This window comes from Cucurbita moschata, unplaced genomic scaffold, assembly GCF_002738365.1.
Source record: "Cucurbita moschata cultivar Rifu unplaced genomic scaffold, Cmos_1.0 Cmo_Scf00016, whole genome shotgun sequence".
Taxonomy (NCBI): domain Eukaryota; kingdom Viridiplantae; phylum Streptophyta; class Magnoliopsida; order Cucurbitales; family Cucurbitaceae; genus Cucurbita; species Cucurbita moschata.
In genome coordinates this window covers 3,678,101-3,705,235 of record NW_019268532.1, presented here as the reverse complement: position 1 = coordinate 3,705,235, position 27,135 = coordinate 3,678,101, and the positions used below count along the sequence as shown (strand labels likewise).

The window sequence follows — 27,135 nt, the reverse complement described above, 5'->3', positions numbered from 1 at the left end:
AGGTATAAATGATAGGACGAAGTACCAAATAAATCCCAAGGAGCTAAGACCTGAACTAGATGTTCTAAAGCCAAAGAATAAGACCGTGGAAGTTTGTCGTAATTGGGATGCGATAAGAGCCTACAAGTAGGTGGCTTATTGAGTATAATTTTATACTCATTCTTGCTATACCTTTCTTTTTCAGGTACGTGAGGCAATGGGTCAAGAGAGGACACCTTGAACGATGTGGATTGTCACACAGGGAGCGTGTCCCGGGGCGTCAGTTTGTTCTTATGGATTAGTATAATTTTGTCTTTCGTGTTTCTCTTCTTGTTTTTACCTAGACACATATGTCCTCTTGGTAATGAAACGTTTTCCGTACGAAATAAATGAAATACTTTTGAAATAATGTCTCCCTTGAAATTCTTACATACACGCTACACGTCATAGTCATTGTGAGTCACGACTTGTGGTAAAAAAAAAATTTTTGGGTCGTGACAAATTTGGTATCAGAGCACCAAGACATAGGTCCTGTAGACATTTAGGTTAGAGAGTCATATCCTCTGTGACGCGGCCATCAATCACGTGTCGCTCGCGACTAGACATCTCATGAATTTGAATTACGAAATTAAGAGCTGAGTTGTTAAGTAGAGAATTTTTCATAACTGTTTTCTTGTATTGTACTGCACACTTCCTAGAGGTTGAACCTTGAATGAATTGTAACCACAAATTTTCTACTGTGGTAGTGAAATGGCACCAAAGAGGTGTAGAACCTATCTCGGGCCTGGACCTAGAAGGGGAAGAAGAAGAGTCTCTCATGACACTAATGTCCCGTCACTTGAGGCGAAACAACCTGTACCTGAACCTCAAGAGGAGGTTGATGAAATGCCCCAATGGTTTGAGTGTCCTATACCACGGGCACCAAGGTCAGATATGAGTCAAAGGAGAGCAATGACTCAAGAATTACTCGATGTACACTCTACTGCACCTCCTCCTAAAGTGGTCCCACTGGTGCCCACCAATAATGTAAAGGTTCCACCTAGGCAGCCAACAACTAACCTCACTACATATGTACTATAGGCATTCATGTTAACCTCTATGGAAAACAGGCTCAGATGACTCAAATGATGCAGACACTGGTCACTAACTAGGCTACAATGCAACAGGCAATACAACAGGCAATGATGCAACAAACAATATTACAACAGACAGCAATGCAACAGACAACATTGCAACAGACCAGATACTCTGGGACTATGACTGTGGAGTCTTGTTATCTTAAAGACTTCCAGAGGCAAAACCCGCCTTCCTTTGAAGGTGGCGAAATAGACCCCATTGCAGCTGAAAACTGGCTTGAGTCTATGAAAATAGCCTTCTTTTACATAAACTGTCCGCTGGAATATCAGGTTCATTGCAGAACTTATATTTGAAAGGAGAGGCTCATTTCTGATGGAATGGTGCTAAAAAAATGATTGCACGACTTGGAGAGCCTATTTCTTGGTGTCAGTTAAAAGAGGTCTACCTTCGCACATACTATCCAGTCGCTGGTAGAATGAAGCTGCATGCAACATTTCATGAAATGAAGCAGGGTGACCAATCTGTGGAGGATTATGATCTAGAATTCAATAGATTGACAAGATTATCCCCTATATATGTCAGCAGGGTGACCAATCTATGGAGGATTATGATCTGAAATTCAATAGATTGGCAAGATTCTCCCCTATATATGTTAGTACTGAAGAGCTTAAAGTTGAACGTTTTATCGCCGGTCTAAGAGAGAACATTAGAGATTATGTGGCCTCTCAGGCATCAACAGATTACACAGCAGCCCTCAAAATGGCGACCCTCATTGATGCGCCTCGTACTGACAAATTACAGTCAGGTTCAGCCCAAGAATCCCATATAGCAGTTCAAAGGAAACAGATAAACTGGAACTATCCCAAGACTGGTAGACCACCCCGTGGTGGCACTGCTAATCGTGGAAGAGCCCCAGCACAGAATAGGGACCCATGAACAAAGTGTCAGTGCCCTCACCTACAGTTGTGGCCAGACAGGACACTTTGTAACAAACTGTCCTCATAAGAGAGATCATAATACTAACCGACCTGTAGTAAAGAATCAAAGGGGTCGGGGTGCCCAAAAGCAGCAGGGGCGAGCTGTAGCCCATGCAACGACAGGAAGGCAAGCCGACGCGCCTGACGCAGTTGTTACAAGTACCCTACCCGTCTTTGGTCATTTGGCTTTGGTACTATTTGATTCAGGATCCACACACTTGTTTGTGTCTGAGGAATTCGTTGACTTAGCGCACCTAGAAAAAGAACCCTTAGAGACCATTCTATCAGTGTCCACCCCTGCACACGAGTTATTAATGGCTACTCATAGAGTTAAGAGAGGTAGTGTGATAGTGTCGGGACGTGTCATAGAAGCTACTTTAATAGTATTAAGCATGCATGATTTCGATGTCATTTTGGGTATGGATAGACTAGGCGAGAATCGTGCTCTAATAGATTGTGAAACTTGAATAGTTACTCTCAGACTCCCATCAGGGGATAGTTTTACATATAATGGAGCCACTTTCAAAATAACCCCAAGCATCGTAACTGCATTAAAGGCTAGAAAGATGATCCGTAGTGGTGCAAGCGCATTTTTAGCCAGTGTGACCCTAGACAACAGAAATGAACAGACAGTCCCGTCAGTACACATTGTTAGAGAATTCATTGATGCTTTTCTTGAGGATTTGCCAAGTTTGCCCCCTGTTAGGAAAATTGACTTCGAGATCGACTTAGAACCAGGAACTGTGTCGATCTCCAACGCACCCTACATAATGGCACCTGCAGAACTCAGGGAATTGAAGGAAAAGTTACCAGAGCTATTGAATAAGGGTTTCATACAACCCAGTGTATTGCCTTGGGGAGCCCCTGTTCTGTTTGTCAAGACAAAGGATGGATCCCTGCGCCTGTGTATAGACTATAGAAAACTAAATAAGGTCACCATAAAGAATAAGTACCCCTCCCGAGGATTGACGACTTGTTTGATCAATTGCAGAGAGCAATGGTATTCTCCAAAATTGACTTGAGGTCAGGATATCATCAATTGAGAATAAGAGAAGAAGATATACCCAAAACAACTTTTAGAAGTCGCTACGGACATTATAAATTTCTTGTCATGTCCTTTGGACTTACCAATGCACTAGCCGTCTTCATGGAGCCAATGAACAGGGTGTTTTAGAAATTCTTAGACACTTTTGTTATAGTGTTTATTGATGACATTCTGGTCTACTCCAAGTCAGAAGTAGAGCATGAAGGGCATTTGAGAAAAGTTCTAACCATACTGAGAACACAGCGACTGTACGCCAAGTTTTCCAAGTGTGAGTTTTGGCTATCTGAAGTAGCGTTTTTCGGCCATGTGGTGTCAAGCAGAGGAATCACAGTGGACCCAGCTAAGATAGAGACAGTGATGAAGTGGCCAAGGCCGACCACAGTCACTGAAGTATGGAGTTTTCTAGGACTAGCTAGATATTACATGAGGTTTGTCTAGGATTTCTCAAAATATCTTCGGCGCTAACTCAGTTGACCAAGAAGGGAAAGCCCTTTGTGTGGACATCAGCTTGCGAACAGAGCTTCCAGAAACTCAAGGAGAGGTTGGTGACAGCACCAGTCCTCACAGTTCCAGATGGTTCAGGGAATCTAGTGGTGTACAGCGACGCATCGGGAAAAGGTCTAGGATGCGTGCTCATGCAGAAGGGTAAAGTGATAGCTTACGCTTCTAGACAACTGAAGGAATATGAACGAAATTATCCCACTCATGACCTCGACTTAGCAGCGGTGGTATTTGCACTGAAATCATGGCGACATTATCTGTATGGAGAGAAAATTCAAGTATTCACTGATCACAAGAGTCTCAAGTACCTATTTACGCAGAAGGAGCTTAACACGAGATAGAGGAGATGGTTGGAACTAGTAAAGGATTATGACATCGAGATCCTGTATCATCCAAGCAAGGCCAATGTCATGGCGAACACATTGAGCAAAAAGGCGGTTCATACTTCCGTGTTGATCACTAAGCAGGAAAGAATACAAGATGAGATGAATAAGGCTGGAATCGATGTTGTAATTAGAGGTGGTACTGCTCAGATAACACAAATGAACATGCAACTCACCTTGCAAAAACAAATTATTGACGCTCAGAGGTCTAATGAACACCTTGGGAAAGTGTGGAATCAGATAGAGACAAAAAAACCAATGGGGTACTTAATCTCTTCAGACGGGGGCCTGCTGTGGAAAAACCGCCTGTGTGTTCCCCGTGACAAGAAAATTTTGAAAGATATTATGACGGAAGCTCACAATACTTCTTACACGTTCCACTCTAGAAGTACAAAGATGTATCAGGACCGAGCTAAGATATTATTATAAAATGGATATCAAAATTTCTTTTAAAATATTTTCATTCTATTATTAGTATTTATTTTAATTTTGGGTTAACTCCAAAGTTTAATATTCCAATTCACCCCTATTTTTTTAAAAATACATTAAAAAAACTTCCTAAAATCCCAAACGGTACTTCTAACTCTGAGGAACTATTTCCATTGTTGTATGGACCACCATTTCTACGGCTTGATTACTTGGATTCAAATCTTCCGACCTAGAGAACTCATGGTTCGTGTCATGGATCGAATCATTCGATGGACTTAGCAAGTAATTCGAGTTTGGTGAGGTGCCAACAGGGTTCCCGTGATTTGCTTGAATCTTGTTGTCTACTACTTGTGGAGGATTACTCTTTCTAAATGTGTATGAAGTCAAGTCTCTTTTGTCGTAGATTTTGAGTAGTGCTCGAATTTTACTCTTAATGGAGGAGTTGGAGCTTTCATTGGCGGTGTGACGGAGCGTGTGTTGTTCTTTGTGAAGGAAAATGATGAAGTAGATGAGGAGGGAGATGATGGAGGCAATACCGGTAATGAGGAATAGGCCCCAAAAGCTGCCTAGGTTCAGTCCGGAAGAAGTAACTTTTGGTATGGAAGACCATGAATTGCCTCGATCACCAAACCATTTCATTTGTAGCTGGTTCATCCTCTTACTCTCTGTCACATTTAACACCGCTCTTGATATGTCTACCACCAAGGGTGAGCCAATGGAAAATGCCTGTTGGCATCATCATTATAGACATTAAAATAATCACCCTAAAATAATTGTGTGTTCTAATATCATGAAGAGAGACAAAGACTTACAAATCCAAATCCATCAGTTTTGTATGTGGGATCAGCCCTAATGTATTTATTAGGAAACTTGGAAAGGAAAAGCTTAATGTAAGGGGTTTCATCAAAAGCAGCATCAATGCCGCCATTGGAGCCTCCTAATTTTAGCAACTTGTCGAGTTCTTCAGGAGACCTATAAGACTTGAGATTCTTAATCCCCACCGAGGTCAACAGCCCCCAAACAAATGAACCTTCCAGATATCCCACCGATGACTGCTTCGTCAACAACTCATTTATATTTGTAATGGTGGGTTGTAATTGTTGCACTGTCAAAAGAGAACTTAAGCTCGCCGTGTAGCTTTGAGTTAGAACGAACACCACGAAGAACCATATCACCACAACCAACCTAGCCAAATTGCTTATCAAAGTCTCCCCTAAGAGTACAAAACAAATGGGTCAAAATATATGAATAAATAATTAAATATACTGAAAGATGGATTATAAATTTAGTTCATCAAAATAAATGAGTCTTTAAATGTGGTTACTTTGGGCGAAGACCATGGTGCAAAAGGAGAACCAGAGGCTAGTGCCGATCTGATGAGAGGGAGGACCACGAAAGTCTGGGTTGATTCGATGTTCGAGAATCCAAACAACAAATCCCATGAAGACGAAGAAGCATAAGCTTGTGATCCAAAGGTCTAAAGTGAGAGGCTTGAGAAAAAGCCATGCTCTGTTCTTGGAGTTGGCTTGTGTTGGAACGATCATTGAAACTCCGGAGTCTGTGAATGGCAAGGTGAAATCAACGTACTTGGATCTGTTTGCTATGATGGTTATGTCTCCTACTGCACCGTCGTAGACCTGTCCATAAACCACACATTCATCAATACTTTATTTTAGTCCTCAAAGATGAAGTAATAAAATGAATACAAACATACTGACCCCTTCGTAAACTTGCATTATGAGATCATCGTAGGAACCGGCTCTAGATCCATTCGGAAGTGCAAAGGGAATGTAATCAAATGGAACGTCATACGGAAGCGTTGCTATTGCCGCATCGAACACGTCCTTACAATACCCTTCCACCTCCGTTCCTTTCACTTTCATGAACTCAATGTACCCTTTCTTTACTGGAACCCCAATTCTCAACCTTTTCCCTGTCGTCTGAAAATCCCACCCTTTCGGCACCGCCGCCGTATTTCCCGGCCAGATCACTGTCATATTGTTACTCAACAACCCCTTTTCATGATTCCAAAACCCAACTCTGTTTCCCCCATTACTATTCACATTCACTATCTCAAATTCCGCCGATTGCAGCTGCCCATTCACGATCTCGTAGTTTCCAGTCAGCCCCATGAACTTCGTCTTCGACAAGGCCTCCCCAATTTTCTCCCCATTTCGAGAAACCCCCAAAGTTTGAAGATCTGTTAGATTTTCAGATCCATTCGTGTTTTCGAATGTGAAGTTTTTGACCCCTGTTTTCTCAATTGCCATTGCCAGTGCTCGAGCAGCATCGTAGGCCCACAGTCCGAAGATGTCTAAATGTGGATCGTTGAGGACAAAATTTTCCATTATGAATTTTCGTTTCCATTTAATTTTGAAACGTTTGAGCTCCATTGATTTTGGGACATATGTCCTCACTCCCAAAGCTCCTTCCATGGACTTCAAAACAGAGGAGCTCATGGAATCGAGCAAATTCGCGGTGGCATCAGTCAAAATCCAAACGTAGCCTTCCCTCATCATTCCAATTTCGTTGGCCTTAGCGAATAGGCGAATCGCCAGAGACGGCTGCATGTGCACCAAGAACACTCTGGTCGGCATTGTTATCAATTTGTGAAGCTCTTCCCCGATTTGATCCTCGGTGGTCGTTGGAACGATGAGACTCCGATATGGGACGCGCGCATTCACACCCTGCAATGCGTCAATCAAGTACGGTAACATCCCGTCTCCAAACTCGTCGTCTTGGTAGATCAGAACGATCTGGATAGATAGATACAAAAGATAAAGATTAAATTGCAGGACAGCCAATTCCTGTAATTGAACAATAATTTAACACGCACTTGTCTCCAGTTGTAGAATTTGACCAGGTCGCTAATAGCGGCAACTCGAGCAGAGTCAGTGTGGGTGAGACGAAAGAAGTAAGGGCTGCGGTTGGAGGCGAGAGCGGGGCTGGAGGCAGTGAAGGTAAGGACGGGGACATGAGCTTTGTGGCCGAGCTTGATCACAAAGTTAGTCTGCATCGAAGTGGTTGGCCCCAAAATTGCTTCAACTTTATTGTTCTTTATCAGGTCTACAGCTGTTCCATCGAGGGTTGTTTTCAAAGAAGGATTGAAATGAGTCAGTTTTGACTGGTTTGATTGATGATTAAACATCAGAAAAGATGAATTTTTGTAAAGGTGTTAAGAATGAGAAATAGAAATAGAATTGGGATCGAAAGTATGATCTTCATTCATGTTTACCACGTTTAAATAGGATACAAACTATCAACTAATACCTAAAAATAGAAAAAATATATATCTAACTAAATCTGGTAAATAAATAAAATATACGGTTAATCAAATCTATACTAACAACTCCCTAAATATCTGAGATATATTCTAACTAATTATCACCGCAAAATATCCTCTTAATACTCCCCCTCAAGTTGGAGAGTGTATGTTAATCACCTCCAACTTGTCTTTAACTTGTCTTTACGGTAGGTCAATAACACCCAAGTTGTCTTTCACTCTTGTCTTCCCAGTAATGAAAATATCTGTCAAAAAATAGACCGCCTTTGATTGGTTTGCATTTTTAGACTTTCAAGAAATTATTGAATTTTCAAGAAAGATGCAAGACTCAGAAATAGACCGCAATGATTGACTCGAGGATTGATAACTTGTCCATTTAATTTGATTTGGAACAAGTGAATATCCTCCCTGATCACTTGTTGGTGCATGCACAAATGCTTTAGTGGATAATGACACCAAGATCGGTGATTTGGATCACTTGAGAGGCTATGAAAGAAAATACGAACATCTTGAATATGTCACCTTAGAGCTTGGTGAGAAATTTGAAGATGCTTATAACGTATTCTTGATATTGGATGATTGACGATGATAAAGACTTCACTGATTGGTTAGGGTTTGGCTTTAGGTTTAATACTCCCCTTGGACTCAGAGTCCAAGGGGTATTAGGAATACCACGATCGGTGCTTTGATATTAGGAATACCAAGATCGGTGCTCTGATACCATGTTAAGAATGAGAAATAGAAATAGAATTGGGATCGAAAGTATGATCTTCATTCATGTTTACCACGTTTAAATAGGATACAAACTATCAACTAATACCTAAAAATAGAAAAAATATATATCTAACTAAATCTGGTAAATAAATAAAATATACGGTTAATCAAATCTATACTAACAACTCCCTAAATATCTGAGATATATTCTAACTAATTATCACCGCAAAATATCCTCTTAATACTCCCCCTCAAGTTGGAGAGTGTATGTTAATCACCTCCAACTTGTCTTTAACTTGTCTTTACGGTAGGTCAATAACACCCAAGTTGTCTTTCACTCTTGTCTTCCCAGTAATGAAAATATCTGTCAAAAAATAGACCGCCTTTGATTGGTTTGCATTTTTAGACTTTCAAGAAATTATTGAATTTTCAAGAAAGATGCAAGACTCAGAAATAGACCGCAATGATTGACTCGAGGATTGATAACTTGTCCATTTAATTTGATTTGGAACAAGTGAATATCCTCCCTGATCACTTGTTGGTGCATGCACAAATGCTTTAGTGGATAATGACACCAAGATCGGTGATTTGGATCACTTGAGAGGCTATGAAAGAAAATACGAACATCTTGAATATGTCACCTTAGAGCTTGGTGAGAAATTTGAAGATGCTTATAACGTATTCTTGATATTGGATGATTGACGATGATAAAGACTTCACTGGGATCGAAGATCGGTGCTCTGATACCATGTTAAGAATGAGAAATAGAAATAGAATTGGGATCGAAAGTATGATCTTCATTCATGTTTACCACGTTTAAATAGGATACAAACTATCAACTAATACCTAAAAATAGAAAAAATATATATCTAACTAAATCTGGTAAATAAATAAAATATACGGTTAATCAAATCTATACTAACAACTCCCTAAATATCTGAGATATATTCTAACTAATTATCACCGCAAAATATCCTCTTAATAAAAGGTTCGTAAACTAAATAGATTTTGGTCGTTGGGAGGATGAAAGTTCCATATCCACTAATTTAGAGAATAATCATGAATTTATAAACAAAGAATACGAGCTTTTTTAACCATAAGGATGCAAAAGTTTATATAGACAAATTTTTTAATTTGTTTAATTTCTAAACTTTTTTAATATTTTTCAAAATGGATATAAAAATTAAAATTAAAGAACTCATTAAATATATAATTTAATTTAATATTAGAAAGTCAACGAACAGGTCTCCATTTTCACAAAAATTGAAAAAAAAAAAGGCAGAGATCTGGAACCTGCAGCCGCCGCAGCAACGACATCGCCGGCGGAGTCGTTGGGGTGGAGAACAATCCTAGTGTTGTAGTGAGGGTTAGCTTCATAGAATTCCGAGAGCGACATGTGGATGCAGCTCAGCCCCACCTTCCCGATCCAGCTGTCCATGTCCAACACCACCCCCACGCTCACGTTGTGAGCCTCCCCCGCCGTCGCAACCAACAAGACGCAGGCTGCGATGAAGCACAGAGCCCGGCGGCTGCCCTGATTTGGGTTCATCTTTCCGGTGACTCTCTATGTGAAGAAGGTTTAATGAAGGGTTTATTGGTGGAGGGAAGTGATAAGAAGGTTATATATTGACCATACCCCATGAAAGAGACTGCACAGACTGGCACAGAGGTAACAAAAAGTACTTAGTCTATTTGGATTTGAAGCGTTACGTACAAAGATAAAAAATTTAAAAAAATATATAATATGGAAGCGCCTGATTTATTGGACCAAATCATTGCCGCAAATAATTTGATTATCATGCAAAATTAATTATGGAAGCGCCTGATTTATTGGACCAAATCAAAGCCCTTGTGGTCTTTCTGTTTCAACCGTCCACGTCACGGCAGATGGAAATACATTAAAGGCATGGATTTGAGCCACGTGGAAGGAAATTTGCTGAAATTTAAGAAAAAGTTTTAGACACGTGTTAATTATGATGGTCACAAAATATAGAGAACGGAGAGAAAGTACGAACCATGGAGATATATATATATGGTTTAGTTTAATATATATAACTTTTTACTATGCCTATTTAAAAACGAGAAAACAACCTTTCTGAACGAGTTAATTGACTCTCGTCTCAAAGACGGAAAAAAGTGTCAATGTTAATGTCTATGGAAAATGACCCGAAAATGAAAGTGTTTAAGTTTTGTATTTTAACTAAACATATGTGTCAAATTCATCAAATTTGAGCGTTCCTTACAGTTTGGTTGAAAAATATCGAAACAATTTACTTTAGTGATTTACCCTATATAACTTTACTATGTATAACCGTCGACTAAATTATAAATAAGAAGTAGGCTCCATAACCTAACAATTCACCCACTTGTAGACTGATCCAGTCAACCAAGAATTTTTATTCTCAAACGATCATCAGCATCTTCACTACACTATAGCAATTGAGGCTTTGCACAACCTCAATATTCCAACATCAATGCATACACTTTATATCCAAGCCTATTGTGCTATAGACTTGAATTTGAAGCACTCTCAGCAATAGCAGCCATGTTCATACACCCTGCAGTGGTGTATAAGGTTCCAGATTTTGTGCTACGTGTTACCACCATAGCACCCTTCATACTCTTCCATGAATTCTTCCCTAACTCTGTTGCATAACCTATGCTGTCCAACTGACTAATTGAGATCAGGTTTTTCTTGAGACCAGGAATATATCTGACATTCTTTAATGTCCATTGATTTCATGCTGGAGTTTTTATGCAGACATCCTCTTTTCCTTCAATCTCTAAATCTTTGTTGTCGGCAAGATACACCTTCTCGAAATTTCCAAACTTGAGATTTCGAAACAACTCTCTATTTGGAGACGAATGAAAATATGCACCTCAATCCAAAATCCAGGATTCAATCGGACTGTCCACGCTGAGGATTAGAGCATCCCCAATGTCTCTGTTGAATTTATAAAATCATCATCTCTAGATTTGTGATTCTGCTTCCTCCTTGGTCTTCTACAATCTGTCCAAAAGTGACATTTTTCTCCACAATTCCAACACGTTACGTTTGATCTATTTGGAGATTTTTCTCGGTTCTTTGATTTTGATACCCTTTGTTTGGGTCCTTCGATTTACTTCTTCCCCGTTGGTCAACATTGAGAGCACTACCAGATTTCTCAGCATATACTTTCGAATTGGGTAAAGATGACATCTCGAATACTTTCTCATTTGCGAATACTTTCGCTGAGAACTATATCTCGAATTTCATCAAACTTCAGTTTATCAGATCCACGGGAACTGCTGATTGCGGCAACAACAGTATCCCACGACTTGGGTAAAGATGACATCAAAATCAATGTTTTAATTTCATCCTCAAAATTAATTTCCACCGAACTCAGTTGACTTACAATCATATTGAATTCATTTATATAATTAGCAACAAATCCACCTTCAGACATTTGTAGATTGAATAATCTCCGCATCAAATACTCCTTGTTCACAGCCGACGGTTTTTCATACATATTCGACAGCGTCTTCAACAGATTTAACGTTGTCTTCTCCTTGATGATGTTGAACGCCACATTTCGAGATAACATCAACCGGATCAGCCCTAAGGCTAGTCGATCCTTGAGCTTCCACTGCTCCGTGGTCATGGTATCCAGCTTCACCCCAACAGTGGTTCATGAAGATCTTTCTAATACAGATGATCTTCAATCTGCATCTTCCAAAAACCGAAATCGGATCCATTGAACTTCTCAATTTCAATTTTTGAACTTTCTATCTTCACAGATCGTGGTGAATTTTGCCTAACTTTGATACTAGTTGTTAGGATCGCACAACAATGCATACACTTTATTTTATTTTAGGGGATATAATTTTAATTTATCGTTAACTTTTCTTTAGAAAATAATAGTTTTTATTAATTTTTATTTTATAAATATTTGTATAAGAATTATTATTATTTAATTAATTTTAATCAAAATTAACTTCAAAACATCTACATGACTAATAATATGATTTATTAAAAGTAGAGTAAGCAATCTAAATTAATCTTAACTAAATTAAACAAATTATATCTTTTGAGCATTAAATTACAAAAGGGAATTTTTGCAATGCGCAAGAAAAGTCAAATTTATCTACAAAAATACATTAAGAAAAAGCTACCTAAAATCTCTAAGGATACTTCTCATTTTGGGGAACGATTTCGTTCGTCGTATGGATCACCGTTTCCACATCTTGATTACTTGGACTCAAATCTCCCGACTTAGAGAACCCATGGTTCGTGTCATGGATCGAATCATTTGATGAACTTAGCAAATAATTCGAGCTCGATGAGGCGCCAACAGAGTCACCGTGGTTTGCTTGAATCTTGTTGTCTACTACTTGTGGAGGATTACTCTTTCTAAATGTATGTGAAGTCAAGTCCCTATTGTCGTAGATTCTGAGTAGTGCTCGAATTTTACTCCTAATGGAGGAGTTGGAGGCTTCAGTGGTGGTGTTGCGGAGCGTGTGCAGTTCTTTGCGAAGGAAAATGAAGAAGTAGATGAAGAGGGAGATGATGGCAGCAATGCCGACGATGAGGAATAGGCCCCAAAAGTTGCTCAGGCTCAGCCTTGAAGAAGTGACCTTGACGGAAGACCATGAGTTGTCTTCACCAAACCATTTCATTTGTAATTGGTTCATCTTCTCACTCTCTCTCACATTTAACACCGCTCTTGATATGTCTGCCACCAATGGTGAGTCAATGGAAAATGCCTGTCGGCATCGTCATTATAGATATTAAAATAATTGCCCTAAGATAATTGTGTGTTATAATTTCATGTTAAATTATCATTGAAATATGAAGATGAAACAAATAGAATACGATAATATAATGTTCTTATTCTTAATAGACCTCCAAATAAAACATTAATCAAAGAAAAAATAACATTGTTGATTCAAAGAACCTATGATTATATGATAATCTAACCGAGGACTAAAAATATTTATAAAAAATTAAGTTGATATTATATTAATTTCGTAGAAAGAGATAGAAACTTACAAATCCAAATCCATCAGTTTTGTAGGTGGGATTAGCGGTAATGTATTTATTAGGAAACTTGGAAAGGAAGAGCTTGATGTAAGGGGTTTCATCAAAAGCAGCATCAATGCCGCCATTGGAGCCTCCTAGTTTGAGCAACTTGTCGAGTTCCTCGGGAGACCTATAAGACTTGAGATTCTTAATCCCCACAGAGGTCAACAACCCCCAAACAAATGAACCGTCTAGATATCCCACCCATGACTGCTTCGTCAAAAGCTCATTGATATTTATAATGGTTGGTTGTAATTGTTGCACTGTCAAAAGAGAAGTCAAGCTTGCTGTGTAGCTCTGAGTTAAAACAAACATCACAAAGAACCATATCACCACTACGAACCTGGCCAAATTGCTTATCAAAGTCTCCCCTAAAAGTACAGGTGAAAAAAATATGAATAAATAGTTAAATATACTCGAAGATGAAATTTAGTCTATCATAATAAATGGGTCGGTAAATGTGGTTACTTTGGGCGAAGACCATGGTGCAAAAGGAGTACCAGAGGCTAGTGCCGATGTGATGAGAGGGAGGACCACGAAAGGCTGGGTTGATTCGATGTTCGAGAATCCAAACCACAAACCCCATGAAGACGAAGAAGCATAAGCTTGTTATCCAAAGGCCTACAGTGAGAGGCTTCAGAAAAAGCCATGCTCTGTTCATGGAGTTGGCTTTTGTTGGAACCACCATTGAAACTCCGGAGTCTGTGAATGGCAAGGTGAAATCGACGTACTTAGATCTGTTTGCTACGATGGTTATGTCTCCTATTGCACCATCGTAGACCTGTCCATAAACCACACATTCACCAATACTTTATTTTAGTCCTCAGAGTTGGAAGTAATCAAATGAATACAAACATACTGACCCCTGTGTTTACTTGCATGATGAGATCATCGTAGGAACCGGCTCTAGATCCATTCGGAAGTGCAAATGGAATGTAATCAAACGGAAGGGCGTATGGAAGCGCTTCTATTACCGCATCGAATACATCCCTACAATACCCTTCCACCTTCTTTCCATTCACTCTCACGAACTCACTATACCCTTCCTTCACCGGAACCCCAATTCTCAACCTTTTCCCTGCCGTCGGAAACTCCCACCCTTTCGGCACCGCCGCCGTATTCCCCGGCCAGATCACTGTCATATTGTTACTCAACAACCCCTTTTCAGGATTCCAAAACCCAACTCTGTTTCCCCCATTACTGTTCACATTCACTATCTCAAATTCCGCCGATTGCAGCTGCCCATTCACAATCTCGTAATTTCCAGTCAGCCCCATGAACTTCGTCTTCGACAACGCCTCAACAATTTTCTCCCCGTTTCGAGAAACTCCCAAAGTTTCAAGATCGGTTAGATTTTGGCCCCTGTTTGGGTTTTCGAATGTGAAGTTTTTGGCCCCTGTTTTCTCAACTGCGATTGCCAGTGCTCGAGCTGCATCATAGGCCCACAGTCCGAAGATGTCTAAATATGGGTCGTTGGGGACAGAATTTTCCATTACGAATTCCCGTTTCCATTTAATTTTGAAACGGTCGAGCTCCATTGATTTTGGGACATATGTCCTCACTCCCAAAGCTCCTTCCATGGACTTCAAAACAGAGGAGGGCATGGAATCGAGCAAATTCGTGGTGGCGTCAGTCAGAATCCAAACGTAGCCTTCCCTCATCATTCCAATTTGGTTGGCCTTAGCGAATAAGCGAATCGCCAGAGACGGCAACATGTGCACCAAGAACACTCTGGTCGGCATTGTCATCAATTTGTAAAGCTCTTCCTCGATCTGATCCTCGGTAGCCGTTGGATCAATGATGCTCTGATATGGGACGCGCGCATTCACACCCTGCAATGCGTCAATCAAGTACGGTAACATCCCGTCTCCAAACTCGTCGTCTTGGTAGATCAAAACGACCTGGATAGACACAAAAAAAAAAAAATAATAATAAAGATTAAATTGCAGGGCAGCCAAGTCCTGTAATTGAACAATAATTTAACACGTACTTGTCTCCAGTTGTAGAATTTGAGCAGGTCCCTAATAGCGGCAACTTGAGCAGAGTCAGTGTGGGTGAGACGAAAGAAGTAAGGGCTGCGGTGGGAGGCGAGAGAGGGGCTAGAGGCGGTGAAGGTAAGGATGGGGACATGAGCTTTATGGGCGAGCTTGATCACAAAGTTGGTCTGCATTGAAGTGGTTGGCCCCAAAATTGCTTCAACTTTATTGTTGTTTATGAGGTCAACAGCTGTTCCATCAAAGGTTGTTTTCAAAAAAAGGATTGAAATGAGTGAATAAACATTAGAAAAGTTGGATTTTGATAGTTCCCCAAAACCTTTTAATCTAACATCTTCATTCGCTTTAATTACTCTTTTTTTAAGAAAAAAAAAATGATTTTTTTATTCAAAAGTTTATATCAGAAGGTTACTCAAATATTTAAATTGGTTTAGTTTCTAAACTTTTTTATATTTTTCAAAACATATAAACTTAATAGATATAAAAATTAAAATTTAAGAACTCATTAAATATATAATTTAATAGTTTAAATATGGTAAAGATGGTATTGATATTTTTTAATTTATGAATGTATTGAATATAAAATTAAAAATTGAATGCGATGATAAAGTTTATTTAAAATTTTAAAAGGAATTTATGAAATATCATTAAACTTCGAAAAAAAAATCATTAATACTTTTCAATTTTTTAAAAAAATAAAAAATATTCATACTATTAGTACTATATTTAAAAAAAAAATCATGAAATGGACAAAAATCATTTACATAAATTTTATAAATTATCTTTGAACTTTTTAATATTTACTTTCAAAAATAATATTAAAAAGTCGTATTAATGATTTTATTCATTACTTTGTGAGTATTTGAGTATTTAATTTTTAAAATAGTTAAATTAGTTTAAATATGTTTTTTTTAATTAAAAATTAAAGAAATTAATAAAAAATTTAAAACTAGTTTACATTTTTTAATATTTTAAAAAATTAGTATTAAAAAATTGAAAGTTATTGTTTAAACAAAAAACAAATTAACAGTTTCTGTGAAGAATATTTTTAAAAGTTTAAATATATTAAAATGTAAAATGCAAAACTCAAAAATATTTTTATACTTTCAAATAAAAATCCGACAACTACATATACGTTCCACCGACAGTAACATAGTAATGAGAAAAGTCAACTACTCTTCATTTTCAAAAATAAATAAATAAAATAAAATGGCAGCAATAAAAAGAAAAAAGTACAGATTTGGAACCTGCAGCCGCCGCACCAACCACATCGCCGGCGGAGTCCCTGCGGTGGAGAACAACCCTAGTTTTGTAGTGAGGGTTAGCTTCATACAATTCCGACAACGACATGTCGATACAGCTCAACCCCACCTTCCCAACCCAGCTCTCCATGTCCAACACCACCCCCACGCTCACATTCTGAGCCTCCCCCGCCGTCGCAACCAACAACATGCAGCCTGCGATGAACCACAGAGCCCGGTGGCTGCCGTGATTTGGCTTCATTTTTCCGGTGACTCGCCACACCAAAAAGAAGGTTTAATGAAGCCTTTCTTGGTGAAGGCTACTGATGAGAAAAAGGACATGGCGATGGTTTTTTTTTATATTATGTTCCAATTTTATGGGTGAAAATAATTGTGTAATTTTATTTTTATTTTTCAAAATTAATCAAATAAATACCTACTAATTACATATGCTTTAAAATAAAATAAATCCAATTTTTATTTTATTTTTGGAATTTATTAAGAGCTTGAAAGGTTTCTTAAAATTAAAATAATAATAATAAAAAAAATACTTATGAATTTTTTTATTTTATTTAAAAAATAACTTTATACTTCCAATTTTAGTCCACTCCCAAAAAAAAATTTTAAATATTATTTCATTAATTTTGGAAGGAAATAATTAGTAATTTATTTTTAAAATATTCATCAATTAAAAAAAAAAAATAAACTTTTTAAAATTTATATTTAAAAAAAAAAAAAAAAACCCATATAAATGACCATTTTTAATATATGAATGAAAATTTCTAAGTTCACCTATCTTCGAGAAAATTAGAACAATAATTTCTATTACTTCTACTTGCGGAAACCTAGTTCCACCTTACATCTTGGAATCGATTATTGTTTCGGTCAAATAGTCATTCAACTATAGCATAAGTCATAGAAAGATTTCGAATTCTTTGTTTGATGAGTTTGGCCTTCACTGACCGTTTAATCCCTCAACAAAACTCAAAATCTTGTCTTTTTATACGCATCATGAATATCCAAAATATAAGTCCAAAAAACTACTTAACATAGTCCGATTATTATTTAAATAGATTTAACATATATTAATATATATATATATATAGTTCAATACATTATATGTATATATTTTTAAATAAAGTGTATATAATAGTATAACAGTAAGTTTTTATTTGGGGATAATACTTGTTTATGAGGCCGACGTTGACCAAATCAAAGACGCAAATATTTCAGTATCATGAAAAATTAATAATGAAAGCATCCTGATTCGATTGGACCAAGTCAAAGTCTTATGAACCGTCCATGTCACGGCAGATGGAAATATATTAACGGCATGGATCTGAGCCACGTGGAAGACAACTTGCTGAAATTTAATGGAGTTGCTGACATGTAAGGTGAGAATTAATTGGAGTTCAAAAATAGAGTATTGAATTGAGTTGGGTTATAACTAAGTTCATGCACTAATTATAAATTTAATATTTAAAAAGAAAAAAAGTAATTTATTATTAGCGGGATGTTGTTGTTATGTTATTTAATACGTAAATTTCAAGATTCAAATGAATTCGAGTAAATATTTGTTTAGATTTGGTCGTGTAAATTGAATTGTAGACTATGTTTGGGTCAGAATTTGAGGTCAAACTTATTTATTGCATTTTGGTCTTGGGTTTTACCATTTTTCGTAACCACGTATAACCATTTTGTATGGTAGCTAATGGTCTGAATTGAATGATTCAATTTAAAAGTTTAGACTTTGAACATTGTCGTACTTTTCTGTGTATTTGTCACTCTCTCTTGTCTTTTGACTTTTTTTTGTTTTTTGGAAGGAAAATTTCAAAAGGAACTTACGATATCGGATGAATGTGTATGAAAATGTGTACACGAGTAAAGAAATTGTAACAACCGTAAAAATAATAATAATAAATAAATAAAAATAATAATAATAAGTAAATAAAAATTAAAAAGAAATTGTAAATGATCCCTCTCTCTCCACTATTACAACTCCTTCTCCAAATATATGTTCCCAACACTTCCTCCATCAGCAAAATTAATAATTGGTAGCCATTTTTTAGAGAAAAATTAATAACGGTTAAAATTGGCCAAAAAAAAAAAAAAATCGGATCAGACGCAAGAGAAGCACCAAAAGTACTAAACAAAATAGGTATTAGTGTGGTACTGGTTGGAGCAGCAAACTCGAATTCAGCAAGAATCTCATTTTTTGGTAGTATGAATGGGGAATTGGGCAAAAAAAATATTAGATAGAGGTCAAGACGTAGTCAGATGCCGACAGCTGACTCAAGTGCCTCCAAACGGTGCGAAATGGTTGAACATAATTAAAAAGAAAAGAAAACAAGCAGAGAAAAGGCAGGAGAAACCAGAGAGACGAAGCTTTTTATTGTGCCCAGAATTGTTTGAGAGGCACGTAATAGAGGAAACAAGGAAACTAATCCCTTTAAGTTCAACATTTTTTAATTATGACTCATGCAACTTTTATAAATTTGTAAATGGTAACAAATTTTTATTAAATTGAATTTCTTGGGGAGGGATTCAAATTTTAATATATAATAATTTATTGTAGGAAGAAACAAAAGAAAAATAGGATAAATGTAAGTTATATATAACATATTTGGATGAATGATGTACTTGATATGTTTGATGCACCAGTGTGAATGTTTGCTGAATCCACCACACCTAAATGGTGTGAAAGTTATCTTATTTATAATCAAATAAATTACAAGTATATGGAAATAGTAATAAATGGAAATAACAATAAATGGAAAGATAACTATGGTAATAAACAAATATCTGATATTTGCCTTATAATAAAATATCAAATATAATATATATGGTAAACTATAATTTATTACTAAATATCCTTAACAACCAGGATGAGTAAGATGATTGTTTGACGTTTGTCTCAATATATTGTTGTTTTCCATATTAATAGACCGATCATAGGACACAACCCTAAGAGCATGAAAATGATATTAATATAAATATTTAACAAGCATGTGTTACCTAATGTAGCAAAAAGATAAGACTAAGGGTTGTGTCAGAAGAGATGATAAGATGAAAATTAGAGGGATTATGCATGTTGTGTGTTCATAAGCATAAGGATGCTTCCCCAGAGACGATGAGTGCGGACGCGCACAATATGATCATAAGGGTGTCCGCACACAATATGATCATAAGGGTGTTCATGGGGAGCAGAACACCAAGGGATTCTGCTGACCTTTAGACGTTGTTACATATTAGCTTAACCAGAGAGGGTCCAGGGGGTATGCGAGCCCCCTGAAAATTCACATTTGCTTGTGTGGGTCGTGTGTAGGGAAGTACTACACATCCATAGTAGTCTAAGACTAGAGGTCACCCCTAGAGAATAAAGATAAGTTCCAAGAGAATGATTGCATGTGTGTACATTTGCATGGCCCCTATAGTGGGGTTGCTTACTAAGTATTCTTCGAAATACTCAGACTGTGTACCATCATTTTTCAGGTAAAGGCAATACGCATATGTACAGAGGACGGCGACATCGTGAGCGGAGATTATGACACGTGCATAGGGTTGACTCATTTAAATTCCTAGTCTTAAGTTAGAATAAGTTATTTTGTTGGTAGGTTCTAAATGATAATTAAAAAAAGTGGTAGGTTTGGTTGGTACGTAAGCCCGAGACCATATCTAAATGAGAGAGTTCTTGAGGATATGATAATTAAAAAAGACATAAAAAAAACTGAAAGTTACTGTATCTTTCATTTGGTGCCTCAATTATAGAAACCTCAAAGTTAAAGCTTGTTTTATATTTTGCTCTGTACAATTCTACGTTGGGTGACAAATCTAGATTATGAAACTTAAGCATAGGTCGTTACAGAAAAAGTCCAAACAATACTGCTACATTATAAACAATATAACTACGTTGCTTGAAACGGATAAACGGACTGTGTTGAGGTAGAAAGTATATCTATAGAGTTGTTAATTTTCCGACTCCATGGACAAGTTTAAATCATGAAATAAAGCTAAATTGCATACACACAATAGGATCAAATTTGTAAACAAGCACAAAATGGTTAATTTATAATAACCAAAGCTCAAACCATAATAAGTCAAATTCATAATTTATAAATTTAAAAAATATAAATTTTGGTACATGTGATTAAAATTAGCCGACAAAGAAACTAAAGGAATAAACTAGACGAAGGAATAATAAAAATATATCAATAAATATGGATGAAAACATTAATAAGAGGGCAATTGGTTTTTATAATTAATAAATAAATTATCCTTATATTTGATTTTAGTAATAAATAATTAAAATAATTATCATAATAGTACTAGGTTAGATCACAAATAGTCCTTTTTAGATTTTTTCTTTTTGAGTTTCCCCTCAAAGCTTTTAAAATGTATCTACTAGGCAGAGATTTTCAAGCCCTTATAAAGAATGTTTTCTCCGACGGATGTGAGATCTCACAATCCACCTCCTTTCAAAACGAATAATATTTGCTAGTGGTGGGCTTAACGATTACAAATGATATCAGAGCCAAACACTAGACAATGTACTAGCAAGAACATTGAGCCCTAGAAATAGAAAGATCGTTAGGGGAAATAAACCATGTTTATGTCAATTGCTATCAAATTGGTATGAGATGGAATGTGAGGGCAACTAATCTTCAATGCATAATAAACCCGCCAATCAAACCAAACCAAACCTCACCCGGTTGCGTCCCCATGACCCGAACGGCATGTACAATAGAGCAAGGCATCTGTCAAATATAAGCCTTGACAAGAACACATTATAGCACATACAAAATACATATAGTTCATACAATACTTGAGCAAAAAGGATTATGTCCACAAATACACATAGAATGTCTAGTGTCCTAATGTAAAGTTTAAACTAATCCTAATACACAATTAGCCGTCTAAGCTGAGATCCTAAGTAGAACCCTTTGACATCTCTTGGTTCTTTTTCCTTTTGTTTTCTCTTTTTGCTTTGGTTTTGGGAGGCAGGGGAAGTTGTTGGTGCTAACAATTAAACAACATCAGGGTCGGATTCTTTTGTTGCTGCAAGATGGACATTTATACTGCTTAATATGCTCTGCCCTTGCCGGAGTGATCTTTACACATTTCCCATGGAACCATTTCTCACATATGTCACAGCAAATCCAGAACTCATCAGATGCATAATTCTCTCCACAAGCTCCACAAAGTGTTTCACCGTGTTCTTCCTCGTCTTCCTCATCCAAACCTTCCTCGTCCTCATCTTTTGATTGAACTGCCTTCGTAGTTTTTATTTGAGGTTCAGAACTCCGCTGAATATTGAAAAAATATGCCAAGAAATATGCTTAATAAGTTGCCTCCATCATGGATTGAATCACATATTGATCAATCTACTGTAGTATAGTATATTTACTGTAGTTAGGAGGGAGTCCCACATTGGCTAATTTAGGGAATGATCATGGGTTTATAAGGAATACATCTTCATTGGTACGAGGCCTTTTGGGAAAGCCCAGAGCAAAGCCATGAGAGCTTATGCTCAAAGTAGACAATATCATACCATTGTGGAAGGTCGTGATTCCGGCATCTAAGATGCAAGTAGAAGGTTTCTACAAGGCTGCACCTCAGCCAAACCATTAGAGATGAAAAATAACTACTAGTAGTTGTAGTGTCTATGGCCATTTTAAGCTGAAGAGGCTAAAAAAACTAAGAAAAGGGGAGAAAGCACGATTAAAAATATCTTTCAAACCTTTGGATTTGATTTAGATTTATTACTGCTATGATTTGAAACTGATGATTTATCCTTAACTTGTTTTTTGGCTGTCCCTGTCACAACTTCAAATATTGTTGGAAGATCATTTATCATATTAAATAGACGCTTCCTGCAACAAAAGCAACAGAACATGTCAAGGACCCTGTTGTAATGAAGAAACCACAAGAACATAGAGTGTGTTTATGCTGATTATCCTACACCTTGAGAGTTGGAACAAAACAGAGAAAGTAAAACATGGACTCTCCATCATGATAATGAAGCCTGAAGTAAGTTAATCATCCTTTACCTCAGCTACGAACCTAGTTTATGCATTTAAGTTAGGATAATCTTATCAAACATGTGAAATGCAAATGAAAAATCTGGAAGTCAAACACTGAAATAGAATCCTGAAAACAAAACTTGATGAAATCGTGTGAAATCAAAAACTTTATGAAAACATGTCAAGGGGACAACTCCTTTGAAAAACTCGCGATGTACATCAGGGAGATAAAACCTATGAAGCCACAGCATGCCAGACACTGCACATCATTTTCTATAAAATCAGGACAGGAGCATGGCAAAAGGCATGCTTGCTTAAATTTACATTTTATAAAATACCCTTTTGTATTAAAAATATGCATTAGTTTGGTATATTTTCATTTAGAAGTAGATATAAAAGAAGTGATGAATTTAAAAGTAAAAAAAAAAAAAAAAAAAAAAAAAAAAAAGAAATCAAGTGAAGAAATACACAATGCTTCAGGAAACAAGTACCCAACTCATGTCCGATATATGCAACAAGTGTCCACCACGTATTGAGCAAACACATTACTCACAAGTGTTTATGCTTCAGAGCATAAAGCATATGTTTTGGGATGTGAGGCCGAATATAATTTATAAAACATATGATTATGAGAAAAGAAGAAGTAAACAGTTTGTAACAAACCCTTGTGAGAAAGAGATTGGGTATACAAATTCAATCCATAACCTAACCAAGTTATAGCATACCACAAAAGAACTCCATTTTTTAAAAATTTAGCACATAGAAAGCATGCATGGGCTTACAATCTACCTATCACCAATACCCAAAGAAAGAATCCAACGGCAAAGCAAAACAGTTTCCCACTACACATGAACTGAGAAATCATTGAATCAAATATTATATTAAGAACAACTCAAAGACAATTAAAAGACAGAGAGAGGCTTGAAGCTCATACCAAGGCCTTCGCTACAACTATAAAATAAGGAAGTGCAGGTCAGAATAACACATACCTATCTGTCTTATCAAATCCAAACCTAGCTCCAAAATAAAATGCCACAGAAAGCAGCCAAACATCACTATGCACAGCAACCAAGGATAGCCAGTCTTTTTCTTGCATCCCGTCTCTAGCAAAATTTATGCCCAGCGCAGGTTCTGGAAGCTCTGGAGGCACCTCTTCGGCTGGTAAATTGACTTCCCACTGCTCACTAGGAAACCCGTAAAGGCAGAGATTTTCTTTCTCTGTAATTTAAGAAAATTTAGGTTATAATTCAAACAAAAATTCCATTGGAAATAGACACAACGCGTGACAAATGTGTTAAAAATTAGTGAACAATACATGCTTAGTTCTTCCTAAGCCAAGCCATTTCAAAATTATATCACAATATTAGCATTAAAGCTAATTACTTCCAGCTTACTAAAGAAAGAAATGACAAATTGGCTTAGAAAATTAAGCCGATGAAAACATCAAAACTCATCGATTCTGTAATCTCTTTAGTTGAACTTTGCAGTGGTCAAATCTCGGTTCCTAGCAAGAAACTACTAACATCTCTTTCGGACAACGCACACAAGAATCTAAAAACATAAACGAGCAGCAATAAAATCAAACCAGGATCACATTGCTGGTAGAACTCTTCAACATCTGCAATCACAAAAGCAGAACTGGTAATTATGAGAGGAAAAAAATCAATAAAAACCAGAAAAGCAAAAGGACAAAAGCGCGAAAGAATTTCAAAGGAAGAACACAAAGTAAGACTTGACCAGTAGTGAGAGCCTTAATTAAACCAGCTCTCCGGCCCTTGAAATCCCTAAACACCTCTTCCACAGTACGTGGATTGTACGGAGCACCTCCGTCCATGGCCGACAGCTCTCACCCTTCGAACTGGAAGCGCCACAAAATTGATAGAGAGTGAAAGATTGACAGAGAGAAAAATGAACAACAGATCGAGAAACACGGCGAGGAAGAAGGGAGGAGAGAAAGCAAAAGGAGGGAAAAAAAACAGCCAAATATTTGACCTCTGAAACAACAGTGGAAATTGGACATAGAGAGGAGATGAACGCGGACTTCAATCGGATGAGAGAAGTGAAATTAAATGAATTGGATAAAAAGGGGAAAAGTCCGGAAAGCAGCGATTTTGGGCCCGGAAATAGCAAAATCTAATGGAGCCCTAACACCCGCACGACGGATAATTGGTTCATTTTGTAATAAAATATCTTTTTTTTTTATTCAATAAATTACAAATTTTAATTTAATTTATTATAATAAATTAATCATTTATTTTGGGCATACTTTCTCAATATCAATAATATAATATAAATAGGTTTAATTTTAAAAATTATAATTAACTACGAGTTAGTTAAATGGAGTCGGGGATAAAAATTGTATTTTTGTCTCATTCTCGACCTTAACCTCATATATATATATATATATATATAAAGAATATATTATGATTTCATTCAACTTAAATTTAAATTTATATAATATATCAATTATTAAAAATTAGTTTTAAAAAGAAAAAAGAACAAAAATAAAAAAAATAAATAAATAAATAAAATGTACAAAATAATGATAATCAAATTCTGATTCGAGCACAAAAATCAGAAAGTTCTTTCTGAACCCTTTGGATCTCAGCTTCGGCTCGGGTTCTAGTGTCTCCATAACTGGAATTTATTGTGGTTTTCAGCGCTGCTATTCGCCTCTCGTAACTTCGTATCTGCACCAGTTTTTCCTTAAATTAGAGTTTAGATTTCAAAAAGAAAAAATAGTGCCACCTACCTTTCTGTAAGGCCAGCGGCTGAGACCACTCCGCCGACATATCTTCTTCAACACCGTATTGCACACATTCAACTTCTTCGATGCTTCTGATATCGGAAGATGAAGATACTCCCACACATCGTTCACCGTCATCCTCCCTGTTCTCTGCCTCTGTCAAATTAATAATAATAATAAAAAAGTAAATGTGTTCGTGTGACCAGATTTGAATAATTCAACTTTGGATTGGGTTGAATTTTTTAAAGATAAACAAAGTGTTCTGTTGTAAACCGAGTCATTCGGGTCATCCACCTAACCAACCTTAAATTTTAAGTCGACCAACCCAACCCAACCTAACCTGTATACACTCCAATAACTAAAACAAACCTGTGCTGCAAGCGAGGGCCGTCTAGATGGTTGGCCTTGCGGCTCAGGCGTATCATTTTGGAACCCAGGGACGGACTGATCCATATCTTCATCTTCTACGCAAACAAGTTCACGTTTTTTCTTCTCAAAAATAAATTTGTTTCAAATTAAAACGAAGATATTCATTTAACGAACCAGAATTATCAGGAGACTGTTGGAAGAACGCATCAGTAGTATTGAGATTTTCAAACCAGTCAATCCCGACACAAAGCGCGTCGTAGAAATTCGACATCGGATCTGGAATCATATTATAATCCTCCAAAATTTGCTTCAAACAATACTGCAGCAAGAACTGCTTGATCTCCTCAAAGCTTTTGTCACAAAAACTTTAAAAACAAAAAACAAAAAACAACAAATCAATCGAAGTAAAATCAGATCAAATTAAACAAAATTTGATATCTTACTCGAACATTTGATACTGAGGACTTATATTATCCACATTAACAATCGGTTTATGTTCCAGAATTGCATGACAGATCATTCCAAGTCGACCATGAATCTCCAGTTTTCTGCTGTTCACCCCTGTTCGAGAAATATACGAATTGATTAAAAAAAAACAGGGAAATTTCAGTGAATTTGTGTTTATGATGTTGATTTATGAAGAAATCGACCATTGCTATGAAGAAATTCTCTTAGAACTTGGCAGCAACTGCACAGAAACGGCACCGGAGTTACGGGCCAAATTGCGAGCAATTTCGATTTGACTTCACTGGGTATTTGAATATCATCATCTTCTTCAAAATTGCTTGCTGCTTCGCCGGCATTTGAGGGGCCTGCTTCTGAATCATATTGTCCACCGAAACTGAAATGTGTCAACAATTCCACCATACCCATGTTCTGAAAAGCGCTTGTTCGGCCGCCGTGGGAGTCACGCGCCGCCGCCACTGGCTGCTCTGCTGTGGACTGCAAGTCGTCGAGAGTTGGGTTTTGGTCGTTGGCGAAATTGAGAATGTTGGCGTTGATGGAACTGTCGTATGGGTCTTGATCTGGTTCGAAGGCGCCCATGGTGTTCCTTGGATCGATTGCCATGTGTGCTCGACGGTGTTTGGTGGGGTTTTTGCGGCGGCGGCGCCGTCGAGAGCGCCGCCGTGGGTTCTTTGTGAAGGGAATTGTGAGGGTTTGAGGAAGTTGATGGTCGGGCATTTAATGTACGAGAGAAGAGGCGCGACAGTGGTAGTTTGTTACCGTTAAAGCTTTGACGGTTATCCATTTTGAACTTTTTTTTTTTTTTTTTTTTTTTTTTTTTTTTTTTTTTTTTTTTTTTTTTTTTTTTTTTTTT

General features: G+C 37.1%; 4 protein-coding genes across 7 annotated transcripts; all 4 read right to left on the bottom strand.

The window, feature by feature from the left end:
• Positions 1–4,080: 4,080 nt before the first annotated feature.
• On the bottom strand, positions 4,081–16,966 carry LOC111454707 (glutamate receptor 2.1-like). 3 transcript variants are annotated; one of them, XM_023096224.1, is made up of 7 exons: positions 16,689–16,966; positions 15,438–15,673; positions 14,311–15,348; positions 13,916–14,228; positions 13,418–13,818; positions 12,729–13,131; positions 4,081–4,344 (listed from the first exon to the last, which is right to left on the bottom strand). In XM_023096224.1, the coding sequence occupies exons 1-7, from the start codon at positions 16,942–16,944 to the stop codon at positions 4,331–4,333; spliced, it is 2,661 nt and encodes an 886-aa protein (XP_022951992.1). In that variant the 5' UTR covers positions 16,945–16,966; the 3' UTR covers positions 4,081–4,330. The 3 variants fall into 3 exon arrangements, with proteins under 3 accessions (XP_022951992.1, XP_022951991.1, XP_022951993.1); XM_023096223.1 differs by lacking the exon at positions 4,081–4,344 and having other exon boundaries at positions 12,495–13,131; XM_023096225.1 differs by lacking the exon at positions 4,081–4,344 and having other exon boundaries at positions 12,982–13,100.
• On the bottom strand, positions 4,458–10,011 carry LOC111454709 (glutamate receptor 2.1-like). The gene is made up of 6 exons (XM_023096226.1): positions 9,682–10,011; positions 7,228–7,463; positions 6,110–7,147; positions 5,716–6,028; positions 5,204–5,604; positions 4,458–5,117 (listed from the first exon to the last, which is right to left on the bottom strand). Exons 1-6 carry the CDS (start codon positions 9,935–9,937, stop codon positions 4,542–4,544), a joined length of 2,820 nt encoding a protein of 939 aa, XP_022951994.1. The 5' UTR covers positions 9,938–10,011; the 3' UTR covers positions 4,458–4,541.
• Positions 16,967–21,423: 4,457 nt separating the features above from the next.
• LOC111454350 (PHD finger protein ALFIN-LIKE 4-like) lies at positions 21,424–24,759 on the bottom strand. Of its 2 annotated transcripts, none has more exons than XM_023095807.1 (5): positions 24,440–24,759; positions 24,288–24,320; positions 23,692–23,920; positions 22,420–22,552; positions 21,424–21,985 (listed from the first exon to the last, which is right to left on the bottom strand). In XM_023095807.1, the coding sequence occupies exons 1-5, from the start codon at positions 24,534–24,536 to the stop codon at positions 21,716–21,718; spliced, it is 762 nt and encodes a 253-aa protein (XP_022951575.1). In that variant the 5' UTR covers positions 24,537–24,759; the 3' UTR covers positions 21,424–21,715. The 2 variants fall into 2 exon arrangements, with proteins under 2 accessions (XP_022951575.1, XP_022951576.1); XM_023095808.1 differs by having other exon boundaries at positions 22,480–22,552; positions 24,440–24,757.
• A 492-nt stretch (positions 24,760–25,251) lies between these two features.
• On the bottom strand, positions 25,252–26,927 carry LOC111454636. The gene is made up of 6 exons (XM_023096132.1): positions 26,468–26,927; positions 26,261–26,378; positions 25,992–26,182; positions 25,818–25,912; positions 25,455–25,604; positions 25,252–25,392 (listed from the first exon to the last, which is right to left on the bottom strand). Exons 1-6 carry the CDS (start codon positions 26,883–26,885, stop codon positions 25,252–25,254), a joined length of 1,113 nt encoding a protein of 370 aa, XP_022951900.1. The 5' UTR covers positions 26,886–26,927.
• Between the last annotated feature and the right edge of the window lie 208 nt (positions 26,928–27,135).

Coding starts and splice junctions, on each gene's coding strand:
- LOC111454709 (XM_023096226.1), bottom strand. CDS start 9,937: ATGAACCCAAATCAGGGCAGCCGCCGGGCTCTGTGCTTCATCGCAGCC. Junction 6,029..6,109: donor TAATGCAAGTTTACGAAGGG/GTCAGTATGTTT, acceptor GTTTATGGACAG/GTCTACGACGGTGCAGTAGG. Junction 5,605..5,715: donor CACCATGGTCTTCGCCCAAA/GTAACCACATTT, acceptor TTGTACTCTTAG/GGGAGACTTTGATAAGCAAT.
- LOC111454707 (XM_023096223.1), bottom strand. CDS start 16,944: ATGAAGCCAAATCACGGCAGCCACCGGGCTCTGTGGTTCATCGCAGGC. Junction 15,674..16,688: donor GGTTGGTGCGGCGGCTGCAG/GTTCCAAATCTG, acceptor TTGATGGAACAG/CTGTTGACCTCATAAACAAC. Junction 13,132..13,417: donor AAACTGATGGATTTGGATTT/GTAAGTTTCTAT, acceptor CGATGCCGACAG/GCATTTTCCATTGACTCACC.
- LOC111454350 (XM_023095807.1), bottom strand. CDS start 24,536: ATGGACGGAGGTGCTCCGTACAATCCACGTACTGTGGAAGAGGTGTTT. Junction 23,921..24,287: donor CTACCAGCAATGTGATCCTG/GTTTGATTTTAT, acceptor CTTAAATTACAG/AGAAAGAAAATCTCTGCCTT. Junction 22,553..23,691: donor GGATTTGATAAGACAGATAG/GTATGTGTTATT, acceptor CTTTTGTTGCAG/GAAGCGTCTATTTAATATGA.
- LOC111454636 (XM_023096132.1), bottom strand. CDS start 26,885: ATGGCAATCGATCCAAGGAACACCATGGGCGCCTTCGAACCAGATCAA. Junction 26,379..26,467: donor AGAATTTCTTCATAGCAATG/GTCGATTTCTTC, acceptor TTTCTCGAACAG/GGGTGAACAGCAGAAAACTG. Junction 25,913..25,991: donor ACAGTCTCCTGATAATTCTG/GTTCGTTAAATG, acceptor TTGTTTGCGTAG/AAGATGAAGATATGGATCAG.